At 40.2% G+C, this 14927-nt stretch overlaps 2 protein-coding genes across 3 annotated transcripts in view; one reads left to right on the top strand and one right to left on the bottom strand.

The window, feature by feature from the left end:
- The window catches only part of m1ap (meiosis 1 associated protein), a 38748-nt gene extending 29354 nt beyond the window's left edge, over positions 1-9394 (top strand). For both annotated transcript variants that reach the window (XM_078795786.1, XM_078795787.1), the window contains exons 6-12: positions 5899-6045; positions 6117-6276; positions 6832-6973; positions 8541-8604; positions 8749-8891; positions 8987-9102; positions 9190-9394. In XM_078795786.1, coding sequence (XP_078651912.1) covers positions 5899-6045; positions 6117-6276; positions 6832-6973; positions 8541-8604; positions 8749-8891; positions 8987-9102; positions 9190-9379 — 962 coding nt within the window. In that variant the 3' untranslated portion in view covers positions 9380-9394. The remainder of the gene's footprint in view (positions 1-5898; positions 6046-6116; positions 6277-6831; positions 6974-8540; positions 8605-8748; positions 8892-8986; positions 9103-9189) is intronic.
- LOC131126257 (carbohydrate sulfotransferase 12-like) overlaps positions 1-14927 on the bottom strand; it is a 138992-nt gene that overhangs the window by 70449 nt on the left and 53616 nt on the right. The gene's annotated exons all lie outside the window — the stretch shown is intronic.

The following is a 14927-nucleotide window of genomic DNA, read 5'->3' as shown; positions in this document are numbered from 1 at the left end:
TTCGAAAAGCCTTTTTGACATACCAAGAGTACCCTTTCACACATACGTGAATGTAACACAACTGATCACAGGTAATTGACTCCCTGGGGAAACGAGCTGGAGTGCACACGTTGCAGTGTATTGTCTGGCTTAATATGAAATGAATATGAATAATTGATTAAATATTTCCAAGTACCCCCTGCAATTTGCTTGCCCAGGTTGGGAATCCCTGTATATAGAATGGCGGTAACAAGCACCTTCCAGCTCAAGCACGCCCCCACTCCTCTGTATTATCTCTCTGTATTATATTGCCCGATTAGCAAGACAAATGATGTCACATTTACATTAAAGACTACACATTGCTGTAGAAAGTCAAGCAATTCAGCAATTTTTACTTAAGAAAATGTTAGAAACAATTAGAATCATACAAAAAATACATTTTAAATGTTGTTCAATGGACAAATATTTGTATTTATTTTATGTTATATTGTCATTTTTTATGCCTCCCCTAACTACACTTCACCAAATATGTTGTAGCCCATGAAAGGATCCCCTCCATTTCATCTCAAGTACCATATTCTCCTTTTCCGTTTGTCCCAATGTCCTTTTCAAGTCTCCGTCAAACGCCTGCCATAAAGCAAATGTGCCCGCAAGGCAATTAGGTCACACTGCTACTAGTGTGCCGAGTGGCCATGTTGCAGGCCGGATGATCAATGTGCTATTTGTCACGGTCTCAAACAACATCAATGAGCTATTCACCATTGATGTCCATGCAGAGCAGCATGCAGACTGATGGCTGCTGCTCTGTCTCTCACTTCATAAGGCCACAGGAACATGGCTACTGTATGTATTCTCTATGGTATGCACATGAACACACACATGCTAATGAACTCACAGATCACAGACAATGGTAATAAATAGGGGTGTCATGACACACTCAGTTCACGATATGAGACGATACACGATGTTGGCTTCACGGGAAGAGACGATATTTTAAGATTACTTTTAAGAAAACTGCAATGACAAAATGTGATTAATTCTGAGTTAACTGTGGACAAAGTGTGATTAATCACAATCAAATATTTTAATCGATTGACAGCCCTAGTAAAAAATACAAATAAAAAAAAAACGGAAAAAAATAGGAATTAAGGAAAAAGTGTCAATGTGATTTGTCACTGACAACACAAAGCTGATGAAGGCTTTTTTTTCTTTGAATATTAAAAAAAAACGTTTACACAGCCACGTTTGGTTTAAAGAAAATCTAAAAGTTGCAACCGCATTCTTTGATTGTATTTCTATCTGTTAAAAGTGATTAATTCTGAGTTAACTATGGACAATGTGTGATTAATCACAATCAAATATTTTAATCGATTGACAGCCCTAGTAAAAAATACAAAAAACGAAAAATAGGAATTAAGGAAAAAGTGTCAAATGTGATTTGTCACTGGCAACACAAAGCTGATTAAGGCTTTTTTTTTTTTTGAATATTAAAAAAAAACGTTTACACATCCACGTTTGGTTTAAAAAAAAAAATCTAAAAGTTGCAACCGCATTCTTTGATTGTATTTCTATCTGTTAAATGTGATTAATTCTGAGTTAACTATGGACCAAGTGTGATTAATCACAATCAAATATTTTAATCATTTGATGGCCCTAGTAAAAAATACAAAAAAAAAAACGAAAAAATGGGAATTAAGGAAAAATGGCAGTGATTTGTCACTCACAACACAAAGCTGATTTTTCTTTAAATATTAAAAAAACGTTTACACATCCACGTTTGGTTTAAAAAAAAATCTAAAAGTTGCAACCGCATTCTTTGATTGTATTTCTATCTGTTAAATGTGATTAATTCTGAGTTAACTATGGACCAAGTGTGATTAATCACAATCAAATATTTTAATCATTTGATGGCCCTAGTAAAAAATAAAAAATAAAAAAACGAAAAAATGGGAATTAAGGAAAAATGTCAATGTGATTTGTCACTGACAACACAAAGGTGATTTTTCTTTAAATATTAAAAAAAACGTTTACACGTCCACGTTTGGTTTAAAAAAAATCTAAAAGTTACAACTGCATTCTTTGATTTTTCAGTATGCAGGCGTCTGTGATTTCTTTTTTTTTGTAAATACATTTCAAAACACCATTTTTAATGTATTCCATTTTAGAAGAAGGCTGTAAGAAAACAAAATGTGGAAAAAGTGAAGCGCTGTGAACACTTTCCGGATGCATTGTGGCCACAGTGTACTCTCCGTGTCACGCTGGTGTGGTTTTAGCAATGTACAAGCAAACATTCCACTTCCATGTTGTCACACCAGTGGTAAATGACTGTCACTCACCCTGCTTACTTTGTGCATGTGATGTCTCACAAAGAAGTTCCCTTCATCACGGTGTCTCTCATTTACCTTCTTACATGCTATCTCATCTCCTTCTGTCCCTCCCCCTTCCTTCCCTGCTGTGATTTACAATTTCCCCCCCCTTCTGCTGTGTGTATACATCAGCTTTGATAATTCTTCACTCCCTCCCCTGCTTACTCTACGTCTCTGCTTTCCCACTCCCCAGACTCAGATCATTGGAGGGAATTGCTATCGATTTGCTTCAACTCGTTTTCCTCCATCTCCATCTACTCAGGGTTCTTCCTCCTATTTCTCTATTACCATAACAACAAGAACACACCCTGTCTCCTCATCTATCTTTGTAATTTGCTCTCTAACCACACGCTAACCACTTGTACTTCTCTTTCTTCAAATATGTTGGGCCAGAATGTTTTCATCCACCTTCTCTTCTTTGTAAATCTAGATTTAGCACACATAAGAATGGGAAGCATCTCATCTCGACATTCCACAAATAAGAGGAAACATGGGTGGATTGTAGAAGAGCATCAAGAGGCAATGGCTATGTTATTTATTCCTCTTCATGTCCTCCTGTTTTCCACCCAGAAGGGATCGGAACACAAATTTACCCCTAAAAACAGGCATTCTCAATTGTTTTGTCCTACCATCACCACAAGCGGAAAATTCCAGAAATGTTTGAACATTTTGTAACCTTCTGAAATATTTATTTAATATTATAAATAACATTTCAATTTAAAATGTAAAAATACTGTTTGCAATGGTTACGTGGCTGCCTAGAGGGCACTAATTTCACTAACTAACATCGTCTTCCTGCTCCAAGCATGTAAGCTGCATCCCAGGTAACACACACATGCACAGGTGTCTTTGCTAAGAAGACAGTCCATTAAAGTGCAATTTGAATTGGGGGTAGTGAAAAATGGCAATTTTTATGATCAGGTCAGGAACAGTACATTTTTGTCCACTACTTAAAAACATTTTTTGAACAAAAGTATGTGTAAAGGTTTTCAGCACAAGTTATATAAAAGGGGATTGAATCAGATGCACATGGACAGCTAGCAAGATAGACTTTGCTTTTGGTCTCATTGTTCATGAAACGGAACTCAAAGATGTAAAACAGGGGTCTCAAACTCAATTTACCTGGGGGCCACTGGAGCTAGGGTCTGGGTGAGACTGGGCTGCATCAGGTTTTCAAAAAAAAAAAAATTTTATTAAAAACAGAAATACAATATACAACCTTTTTCAGTGCTTTGGTTCCGATTTTCTACAAGAAAAGCTCTGATAAAACATTCCACTGTTCTCAAATATCTTAATTTTTATTTTTCTGCACAAAATAAGATGAAAAATAAATAAACAAATCAAGAATAAAGAAAATCAATCAGTAATAAATAAATATAATAATAAAAACTTAAGAAACCACATGTAGTTGGTGGTTAGGCAAATTATTTTTTCAGATTAAAATGAACAAAGCATTATTAGAGCCCTGTAGACATGACAAAACACGACTATAGTCACATTTATACTCTTTTTATTTACAACATATTGCGCAACTGCAGGTTCTTGAGACACATGCTAACTCGCAAACTAGAGAGCTAGCGACCTAAATGGCAGCCTTCAAGTTATTTCTTTTAAACTTAAATAGCCAAAAACTTACCACTTCCACACGGATAGGGAGGAGAACTATTAACAGTTATTTAACCTTTAACATGAACATTAATCAAACGTAATAATTTTTTCTGGGTACATGATACCATACAGCATCCATAAAACTTTCATATCAAGGCGGGGGCCTCAAACTAGTGTCCTGCGGGCCACATTTGGCCCGCGGGCTGCGTGTTTGCGACCCCTGCTCTAGACCAAACAACATGGCTGGTCTCACTACAGTTTTGTATACCTTCTTCACCTCCTTTTCACAATCTCTATTGTTCTGGACTGTTGACCCCAAGTATTTAAAATTCTCCACCTTCAGTATCTCTTCGACTGTAACCTCACTCTTCCACTTGCAGTTGTATGTTATGGACAACGAACACAGGTGCATTTTATTGATAGTATACGTAGAACCCGAGAAGCAGAATTCACCAAGGGCTGGATTGTTCACCCACTAATAGGGAAGGTGAGCTGGGTTTGACCGTCGTGAGACAGTTTAGTTTTACCCTACTGATTAGTTTTACCCCACTCATGACCCCCAAACCGCCTCTGAACCCACTGCCACGATTGCACAGCAGACATGCGAGAAGCTCTGAATGGATTGTGTCGGTAAAGTAAAAGTGATGACTAACACCGATTTAGGCAGATTTTGTGAACAAAAGAGAAGTAGGCCATTTGTGTATGTAGAAAACGTTTTAGATCTTTGAGTTTAGCTCAGGAAAAATGGGAGAAAAAAACAAAAGTGTTTCCTTTATATTTTCGTTGAGTGCATATTCTTTGACTTCAGATGTAGTGCTTATTTCTGGAAGATTCACTTTAGTCAAGAGCCACAAAGTGTTATGTGCCTCTGTTATGTGAAATTTTTATGAAATCTTCTTCCAGTGTCCCCTGTCTCACACAAACGGTGTCCCCTTTATCCTCAAGTTCGCCTTGGTTACCATTAGTGGAATTTAATTATTGAATATGGAGGGAATGGAACAAGAAGGGAGTTTCTCCTGTGCATGAATAAATTGACTTGGACAATGACAGCTCTTTGAGTGAGGTCCTGTGTCCCCATCTAGTGGTCAGAATAAAGGATTGTGTATTTTTTGTCCGTCTCCACTGCATATGGAGTCATAAAGCACCATCTCATTATAAACCAGGGGTCTCAAACACGCGGCCCGCGGGCCAAATGTGGGCCACATTTGGCCCGCGGGCCGCGTAGGACACTAGTTTGAGGCCCCCGCCTTGATATGAAAGTTTAATGTTAGCGCGGCTCGCGCAAGTTTGATATGGATGCTGAATGGTATCATGTACCCAGAAAAAATTATTACGTTTGATTAATGTTCATGTTAAAGGTTAAATAACTCTTAATAGTTATCCTCCCTATCCGTGTGGAAGTGGTAAGTTTTTGGCTTTTTAAGTTTAAAGGAAATAACTTGGAGGCTACCGTTTAGGTCGCTCGCTCTCTAGTTTGCTAGTTAGCATGTGTCTCAAGACCCTGCAGTTGCGCAATATGTTGTAAATAAAAAGAGTATAAATGTGACTATAGTCGTGTTTTGTCATGTCTACAGGGCTCTAATAATGCTTTGTTCATTTTAATCAGAAAAAAATTATTTGTCTACCCACCAACTATATGTGGTTTCTTAAGTTTTTATTATTTGCCGTTTTATTATTATTATTATATTTAATTATTACTGATTGATTTTCTTTATTCTTGATTTGTTTTTTATCTTATTTTGTGTAGAAAAATAAAAATTAAGATATTTGAGAACAGTGGAATGTTTTATCAGAGCTTTTATTGTAGAAAATCGGAACCAAAGCACTGAAAAAGTTTTTTTTGGGGGGGGGGGGGACCTGATGCGGCCCAGTCTCACCCAGACCCTAGCTCCAGTGGCCCCCAAGTAAATTGAGTTTGAGACCCCTGTTATAAACCTTCTTGCAGATCATCTGATGTTGGTGGATCTGCAGCTGGTGGACAACAATGTGATAGCAGTGGAGTCCATGCTAAAAACATGGCTTCAAGAGCAAGGCGGGAACCAGGAACACCTCAACCTTCTTCTACCTTCCCCGATGGAAAATGCCGTTCCAGGTTTGTCCTACTCCCACCATGCATGAAAAATATTTCCTGCAGTTGCTAATGACTCTTCGGCCGCCGTTTAGTGTGCATTATGTGTGACAAGCAAGAGCGTCTGATCAGCCCCGCCCTCATCCCACTGGCCCCCCAACTCGGAGTGAAGACGGAGAGCATCCGTGACTTTATGTCTGTCTCTAAGGGCTCAGCCAATCAGAGCCAAGTACCACAGAAGCTGAGAGCAATCAAGTAAGTACAAGAGCTAATCTGGTAACATTGTTTTCAAGCAGCATGGAAAAAAATGTCCTTGTCTGCCCTCCAACATCTATGATGGGAGGCAGGAAATGTGTGTGCGTGAACCATGCATGTATTGTGGTTTGTACTCTGTAAAGCCTTTTTGTCAGTGAATGGTTCTATTCTCTGATGGTGCACAGCAGTGAAATACTTGCAGAGATAAAACCCTCCCCTTTCATCAGAGCCCATTTTGTTCTTCTCGAGTCCTCTGCTGCTGAAAAACATGTCCTTGTCTCCGGTTATGTTGTCCAGAACTTGTTTGTGAGGGAATACTTGGCACACTGCTGACAGACACCAAAATGACGGGGAGGGTAGATGGGATATTTTGGGACTCATGCATGAATTGCAACACAAGACGAGGAAGGAAACCAACAAGGAAGATTACTGCTTGCATACTGTGCATACCAGCCATTTAAGATAGGACACACAATTTAGTCTCCATACTGACAAAGGTTGTGTGTGTGTGTGTGTCTGTGTGTGTTTGTGTGTGTGGTGGGTGGATGCTTGCAGGGCCCTGCGTGCTGATGCCGTGTGTGAAAGCCTGTTGTACGGCCTGCCGTTGGTGATCCGCCCCACCACCTGCTGGCAGCTGGACTGGGATGAGATGGAGAGCAACCACCACTTGTTTCATGCTCTCTGCTACACACTACGGGTGTGTCTGGACCCCAATTACTGTAGAAGCTTCTGTACAGTCCATCCAGAAGTATTCACATCACTTTTTACACATTTTGCTATGTTTATTAACCATCTTCCAAAATGGAATCAAATTAATTTTTACCCGAAAATTCTACACACAACACCCCATCATTTTCTGGTGATTTTTGCAACCATTCAGCGAGGGAGCGAGGATCGAACCGCCAACCTTCTGGTTTCCCGCACACCCTCCCCAAAGATACATGTGCTGAGCATAATCAAAATTTGAGGCATCGAGCAAAGGCTGTGAATACATTTAATATACATTTAATACATTTACAAGTTGTCATTATGGGTTACTGCAGGGGTCTCAAACTCAATTTACCTGGGAGCCACTGGAGCTAGGGTCTGGGCAAGGCTGGGCCGCATCAGGTTTTCCAAAAAAAAACAAAAAAAACGCATTTATTAAAAATAGAAAAATATACAAACTTTTTCAGTGCTTTGGTTCCAACTGATAAAACATTCCACTGTTCTCAAATAATTCTCTTAATTTTTATTTTTCTGCACAAAATAAGATGAAAAATAAATAAACAAATCAAGAATAAAGAAAATCAATCAATCAGTAATAAATAAATATAATAATAATAATAATAAAACGGCAAATAATAAAAACTTAAACCACATATAGTTGGTGGGTAGACAAAAGTTTTTTTTCAGATTAAAATTAACACAGCATTATTAGAGCCCTGTAGACATGACAAAACACGACTGTAGTCACATTTATACTCTTTTTTTTTTTTTTTTTTTTTATTTACAACATATTGCGCAACTGCAGGGTCTTGAGACACATGCTAACTCGCAAACTAGAGAGCTAGCGACCTAAACGGTAGCCTTCAAGTTCTTTCCTTTAAACTTAAATAGCCAAAAACTTACCACTTCCACACGGATAGGGAGGATAACTATTAACAGTTATTTAACCTTTAACATGAACATTAATCAAACGTAATAATTTTTTCTTCACAAACTTGTGCGGGCCGCACTAACATTAAACTTGTATATCAAGGCGGGGGCCTCAAACAAGTGTCCTGCGGGCCACATTTGGCCCGCGGGCCGCATGTTTGAGACCCCTGGGTTACTGTGTGTGGAACATTGGGGGAGAAATTTATAAATTTCATCCATCCATTTTCCTCCGCTTATCTGGGCCCGGGTCACAGGTGTAGCAGTCTTGGTAAGGAAGCCCAGACTTCCCGGTCCCCAACCACACCTAGGTGTCCCTAAGATAACTGTGAGACATAATCCCTCCAACGTGTCCTAGGTCTGCCCCAGGGCCTTCTCCTTGCTGGGCATGCCCGGAACACCTCACCAGGGATGCGTCTGGGAGGCATCCAGACAAGATGGCCTAGCCACCTCACTCAACTGGATCCTCTCGATGTAAAGGATCAGTGGCTCTACTCTGAGCCCCTCCCAAATGTCCGAACTCCACCCAATATATTGCATTGCCAGGAAAAGTGAATCACTGTGGATGCACTGTACTGACAAATAGGAAATGTTACCATACTTTTTTTTGGTTTGTCTTTGTTTTTCAGAGTCGTGACATGTTCCTGCTGCTGCAGGTAGAATCCACACAGAGGCTGACACCCGGAGGCTCAGGTGTTATATGTTTTTATTTTTAATGACACACAGTGGGCACCCATACCACAGACAACTCTGTATTCATATAAATAGAAAGGAAACTCCATTATGCATGTTGCATTCACGCTCTGTGTCCTTTGTGTGTCTTTGAATGCAACACAGGTGTGTTTTCCCATTATATCCTCCAGCCCTCTGCGTCTCTCTCCTGTCTCCTGAAGCCGGTGATCTCCAGAGAACTGTGGTTGCCTTGCACCCACTCTGTGCCAGCGCAGGAGCCCACACCTGAGGCTGTGCAGGTCATACAAGTAAGGTCACCTGTGTTCTGCCTAGAAAATTACAAAGGTTTACAAGCTGATTAGTGCTATTCGTGCACATTTGGGTCATGCTCTATCCCTCTTAGGGCTGTTTCACCCACATGGACGAGGAGGCTGTGTTCAATCCCCACTCTCTGAGCAGCAACCTCTACCAGCACCTCAGGAGCCAAGGCTTGCTCAACCAGTCACGATATCCCTACAGGTGAGCACCAGATTACTGGCTCGACATTTGTCATCTAACTTCTAACATCTAACCAAAACATCTACCAATACCACTTTGTGCTTCTAGGCTGCAGCCAGCTACCAATAGATACCAGCCTCAACCACCAGATGGCGGTAAATCCACAGCCAGCAGGCAACCACGGCAGGTAAACAAATGTTGGCTTTTTTGGGGTTTTTTATGGGTGAGCTGCTGCTTATGTTTAAAAAATGATTTTAAACATGCTCAATACCTCATTATGGTTGACTATAAGATATGAATGCATGAAATCCCACAATTTTAAAATTTAGAATCATGTTTAATTTCTGAGAGTTAGGGGAAGTGAATAAGCATGTAGACCAGGGGTCTCAAACTCAATTTACCTGGGGGCCACCGGAGCTAGGTTCTGGGTGAAGCCGGGCCGCATCAGGGTCCAAAACGCATTTATTAAAAACTGGGGGAAAAATCAATAAAAAAACTATCTTCAATGCTTTTTCTTCTGCTATACCCTACACTTTTTCAGTACTTTGGTTCCGGTTTTCCACACCAAAATATCTGATAAAACATTCCACTGTTCTCAAATATCTTAATTTTTATTTTGTCTATCCACAAAATAAGATAAAAATAAATAAATAAACAAATTAATAATAAAGACAATAAATCAATCAATCAGTAATAAATAAGTAAAATAATAATAAAACAGCAAATAAGAAAAACGTAAGAAACCACATACAGTTGGTAGAGAAATATTTTTTTCCAGATTCAAATGTACAGTATTAACAGTTATTTAACCTTTAACATGAACATTAATGAAACGTAATAATTTTACCCAATTAGCAAGTTAGCATCATACTCAGTTCCATCTGGGAGCAGCGTCGTAACTTTAACAACATGTTTGATGAGGTTTTCCGTTTTATTCCAAATCATTTCCTGCATTTATTTGTACCCAGCGTCATAAGCCTTTAGCTTCATTGCTAATCCAAAGCAAAACAGGGGCGGGGGTAACAGGGTAGGGTAACAGTATGGGCGGGGCAAAATCATGTTAAAATCATGTTAATTGTTAATTGCCAAATGCGGCCCGTGGGCCACGAGTTTGAGACCCCTGATCTAGACAACTTTTGTGGAACTTAAGATGTAGTGTAGTTTGAATATTTAGGGCCATTTTGCCAGAAGACAGTGTTTTGTCAGTTGTGTATAAATAGGTCAGCCATGATCTCTATCGGCTGGAACTCCTTAATAATAGTAGCGGTTGAATATCAATGCTTTTCAACTTTTTGCCCGGAACTTTGTGTCAATTTGTGTTCTTTTCTTGCATCCGCTGAGTGGCCTGAAAGTGTGGCAGAACAAATATTCAACCACTCTGATGATGTTTCTGTTTATTATTTGGAAAGAAATCCAAATGAAGGCCTTGGTGGAGGTCTCTGCTTACTGCTATTTGATTAGACTTTTAAAAAAAAAGTGTGTCGCTTCCCTTCAGCAACAAAATCAGGCACGTCAACCGGGAATGAACAGCAAGGTCAGGGCCACCGTGTCCCCTATGCCCTCCTCTTGTTCCTCCTCACTGGGACTCCCGCCTTCCAAGGGCTCTCGTCCCATTTTGACCTTCCTGAGCGGTGGCAGCCATGAGGCTTCAGCCCCTGCTCATCGGGATCGGTGCGACGACAGCCCTCTGGTAAGACTGGAAGAGGACTGATGGGTGAGAGAGGCGGTAAAGTGATACAAAGTACATTTAGCACACACACACACACAGCTATCTAAATTCTGAGTTTTTTTTTTATGTCAAAAGTCACTAAATGTCTCTAATTCTTCCACTCATCATTAGTCAAATGTCAGCACATTGGCTGACAAAGGAACATTAGGACCACTTCCAAATTCCACCCCATAAACAAGAAAAAGATGAGAAGAAGGGAAACAGCTAGACAATGGGTACAATGGAAGAGTGCGTGTTAAAAACAAATGAAAAAAAAAAAGGGGAATAAAAGTGTGGAACACACAAGCCTGATACAGGAAAAAGCCATTTCCAAATGGTACTGACATGTAGACATGGACATTCCTCCTCTTAACACAGCTTTACTGTTTTAATGAGACCCAGAAAAAAAAGAGAGGCCTCTTGACTCTTTCACCCCCCGTTCAGAGCTCTTTGGGGGGGTTAAAAGGTGCTGTACATCAGAGAATTTTTTTCACTATATTTTTGAGAATTGGAAATATGACAAAATATAGTTGTGTGTATGTGCGTCAGACGCGTTTGAAATGAAGTCAATGCAAGTTCATGCCTTTACGCAACAGACCCATTTTGCAAGTATTTGTTAAGGAATTGACTCATTCTCATATCGCTGCGTTGCTCTCATCCATTACCATTAATTATATATTCCTCACATAAGAGCCCCATCTCTCTCTTACGCGCACACACACATACAATCCGGCTTTAATCAGTCTCCCGCCATTCCACCCCCATGCTGAACCTTGTCACACCAGAAACGACCCAGTGACAAATTACCTCATGGCGTTGTGATGTCACAGGACTTCCGCATTCAGAAATGTTAAACACAACGACTCTTTTGTCTCCAAAGAGAATTTGTGAGAACCTAAGAAAGTTTTCCTAGAGACATTTTGATTTGTTTCTGTCCTTGGTTCTTTGTTTGGGTTCCTCTTGCTACCTGTTTTGTCATTGTGTGTAAATTCAATAAGGTGGTTTGAATAGAAAATTAAAAAAGCAGTTCCTGTTTCAGTGTGTTAACTGTGAGGCAGAACTGCAATAGCGTAAATGTGATTTTTATGTGGGGGTGCACGTATATCTGAGATGTTTACATTTTTGACACCTTTTATTCCTGTTTGGTGTTTATATTTTTTCCGTGGTGATGTTTTGTGTTACCCTGAAATTGCACACAGTGATGTCATTTCATTGCTAATAAATTATCTAATGGTGATATTTGGTGGGAGGCTTTTAAATACTTCTGCATGGTCAAAGGGTTTACAACAGGGGTCTCAAACTCAATTTACTTGGGGGCCACTGGAGCTCGGGTCTGGGCAAGACTGGGCCGCATCAGGTTTTACAAAAAAAAACCCCGCATTTATTAAAAACAAAAAAAAATTTAAACTTCGCCTTGGTTCCCATTTTCTACAAGAAAAGCTCTGATAAAATATTCCACTGTTCTCAAATATCTTACTTTTTATTTTTCTACACAAAATAAGATGAAAAATAAATAAACAAACCAAGAATAAAGAAAATCAATCAATCAGTAATAAATAAATAAATATAATAATAACAATAAAACGACAAATAATAAAAACTTAAGAAACCACATATAGTTGGTGGGTAGACAAATTATTTTTTTCAGATTAAAATGAACAAAGCATTATTAGAGCCCTGTAGACATGACAAAACACGACTATAGTCACATTTATACTCTTTTTATTTACAACATATTGCGCAACTGCAGGGTCTTGAGACACATGCTAACTCGCAAACTAGAGATCTAGCGACCTAAACGGTAGCCTTCAAGTTATTTCCTTTAAACTTAAATAGCCAAAAACTTACCACTTCCACATGGAAAGGGAGGATAACTATTAACAGTTATTTAACCTTTAGCATGAACATTAATCAAACGTAATATTTTTTTCTGGGTACATGATACCATACAGCATCCATATCAAACTTGCGCGGGCCGCATTAAACTTTCATATCAAGGCGGGGGCCTCAAACTAGTGTCCTGCGGGCCACATTTGGCCCACGGGCCGTGTGTTTGAGACCCCTGTTTTACAATATTATTCTAAAAAAAAAAAGTGCTGACACTTCCTGCTTTATTCTTGGCATTTTGTTTCCTTTTTGTAGCAACAGAATTTGTTTATCTCCCGCTCAGACTCTGACATGCTGTGTCTTTCCTGCAGTTCTGGCCCCAGTGATAATACAACACAATGTACTTTCTACACAGGGCAGAGACTGAGAATAATTAAGTGCATCCCCCAGCTGCCCCAAGTGAGAACAGAAAAAGGAAGTTCATCTGCTGTGAGGCAAATCAGAAAGGTTGCACTCCTACGCAGTCTGAAAAAATGGAGTCTGCACATTCAATGCATAATATTAAATAGAATATATATATAATATGAAAAAAGGACATTTGTAGGAGGCAAACTGGTGAATGATAATACAATAATTTCCTGTTCCGTGTGTCAAACATTACTCAATGGGTTACCCACATGCTGCTAAAAATAAAAATCGGTGGTCTGCAGTGAGAGAGTTTCCGGCATGTTTGCAGGCCCACCAAACATCCTAATAGTGTTAAAAAAAAAAAAACAGCATCAGACAGGCTTGTAGATGAAGTGTGCGCCTGAAGATAGATATCGCCATGCTGCCTGAGAAGGAACCCGCTAACTCACGCCTACACCCACAGATAGTTTCCTAATACTTGAGCTTGAGCAAGGTATGAAGATAACTTTTTTGGTAAGTTGCGTTATATAGCCCCAGCATGGCCTGCTTTGCTGAAGTGAAAAGCACCAGCAGAAGTTGATGTGAAACTATGAAGTGAGGCCATCATCATATTATGCTTGGCCGACGGGGGCAAAAAATGCAGCAATTTCCAAACGCTTCAAGCACAGGAATGATTCAAAATCGCACAATGCAACACATAAACACATAAAAATGCCATGAACACACAATCCCTCAAAACAAACTGCATGAGAAAAATGGAAGTTAGCCAAGCCACAACAAAAATTGAGTTGCTACATAATACTGGCAACCCTGCAGCATTTCCGTCATGCAGTTGTTTTGGTGGGTTTTATGTGTTCTTGGTGTTTGTCGCATTTTTCTTTTTTGCATTTGTTTTTCACCCTGCAGTGTTTGTGTGTTTTTGGTTTTGGATCATTTCTGTGTTTTGAGCATTTTGGATACTTTTTAGCGACCTTGAGCACAGTCAAATATCTTTTTTATCTTTTTAGACCTCCCAGCTAGGAGACCAGGGTTCAATTCCACCCTCGGCCATCTCTGTGTGGAGTTTGCACGTTCTCCCCGTCCATGCGTGGGTTTCCTCCCACATTCCAAAAACATGCTAGGTTAATTGGCGACTCCAAATTATCCATAGGTATGAGTGTGAGTGTGAATGGTTGTTTGTCTATATGTGCCCTGTGATTGGCTGGCGACCAGTCCAGGGTGTACCCCGCCTCTCGCCTGAGGACAGTTGGGATGGGCTCCAGCACCCCCCGCGACCCTCGTGAGGAAAAGCGGTAGAAAATGAATGAATGAATGTTTTAAATGTGATGTCACGGCGGTCGAGTGGTTAGCGCGCAGACCTCACAGCTCGGAGACCAGGGTTCAATTCCACCCTCGGCCATCTCTGTGTGGAGTTTGCATGTTCTCCCCGTGCATGCGTGGGTTTTCTCCGGGTACTCCGGTTTTTCCTCCCACATTCCAAAAAAACATGCTAGGTTAATTGGCGACTCCAAATTGTCCATAGGTATGAATGTGAGTGTGAATGGTTGTTTGTCTATATGTGCCCTGTGATTGGCTGGCGACCGGATGTACCCCGCCTCTCGCCCAAGGACAGTTGGGATAGGCTCCAGCACCCCCCGCGACCCTCGTGAGGAAAAAGCGGTAGAAAATGAATGAAATGTGGTCATTGGCCGTTTCTGAATGACTTCTGCCAGATACCAAAACGGTGCCTAACGCTGCCTAACTTAAGCAGCTCTTGAGCAACGAGAGCTCCAAACAGGCCAACCTGCTGTCGCCGAATGGAAAAACATTAACAGTTGATACTACCTTTGACAGACTGCAAATATGCAGCTCGTTTTGGATACCGGTGAGGAAGTGTTGAGTCATTTCAAGAAGCAGAAAAATC

This window comes from Doryrhamphus excisus, linkage group LG2, assembly GCF_037039965.1.
Source record: "Doryrhamphus excisus strain RoL-2023G ecotype Guam linkage group LG2, RoL_Dexc_Guam_v1.1, whole genome shotgun sequence".
Classification (NCBI taxonomy): Eukaryota; Metazoa; Chordata; class Actinopteri; order Syngnathiformes; family Syngnathidae; genus Doryrhamphus; species Doryrhamphus excisus.
The sequence above is the reverse complement of the archived record's forward strand: the minus strand, read 5'-3'. Positions and strand labels throughout refer to the sequence as shown.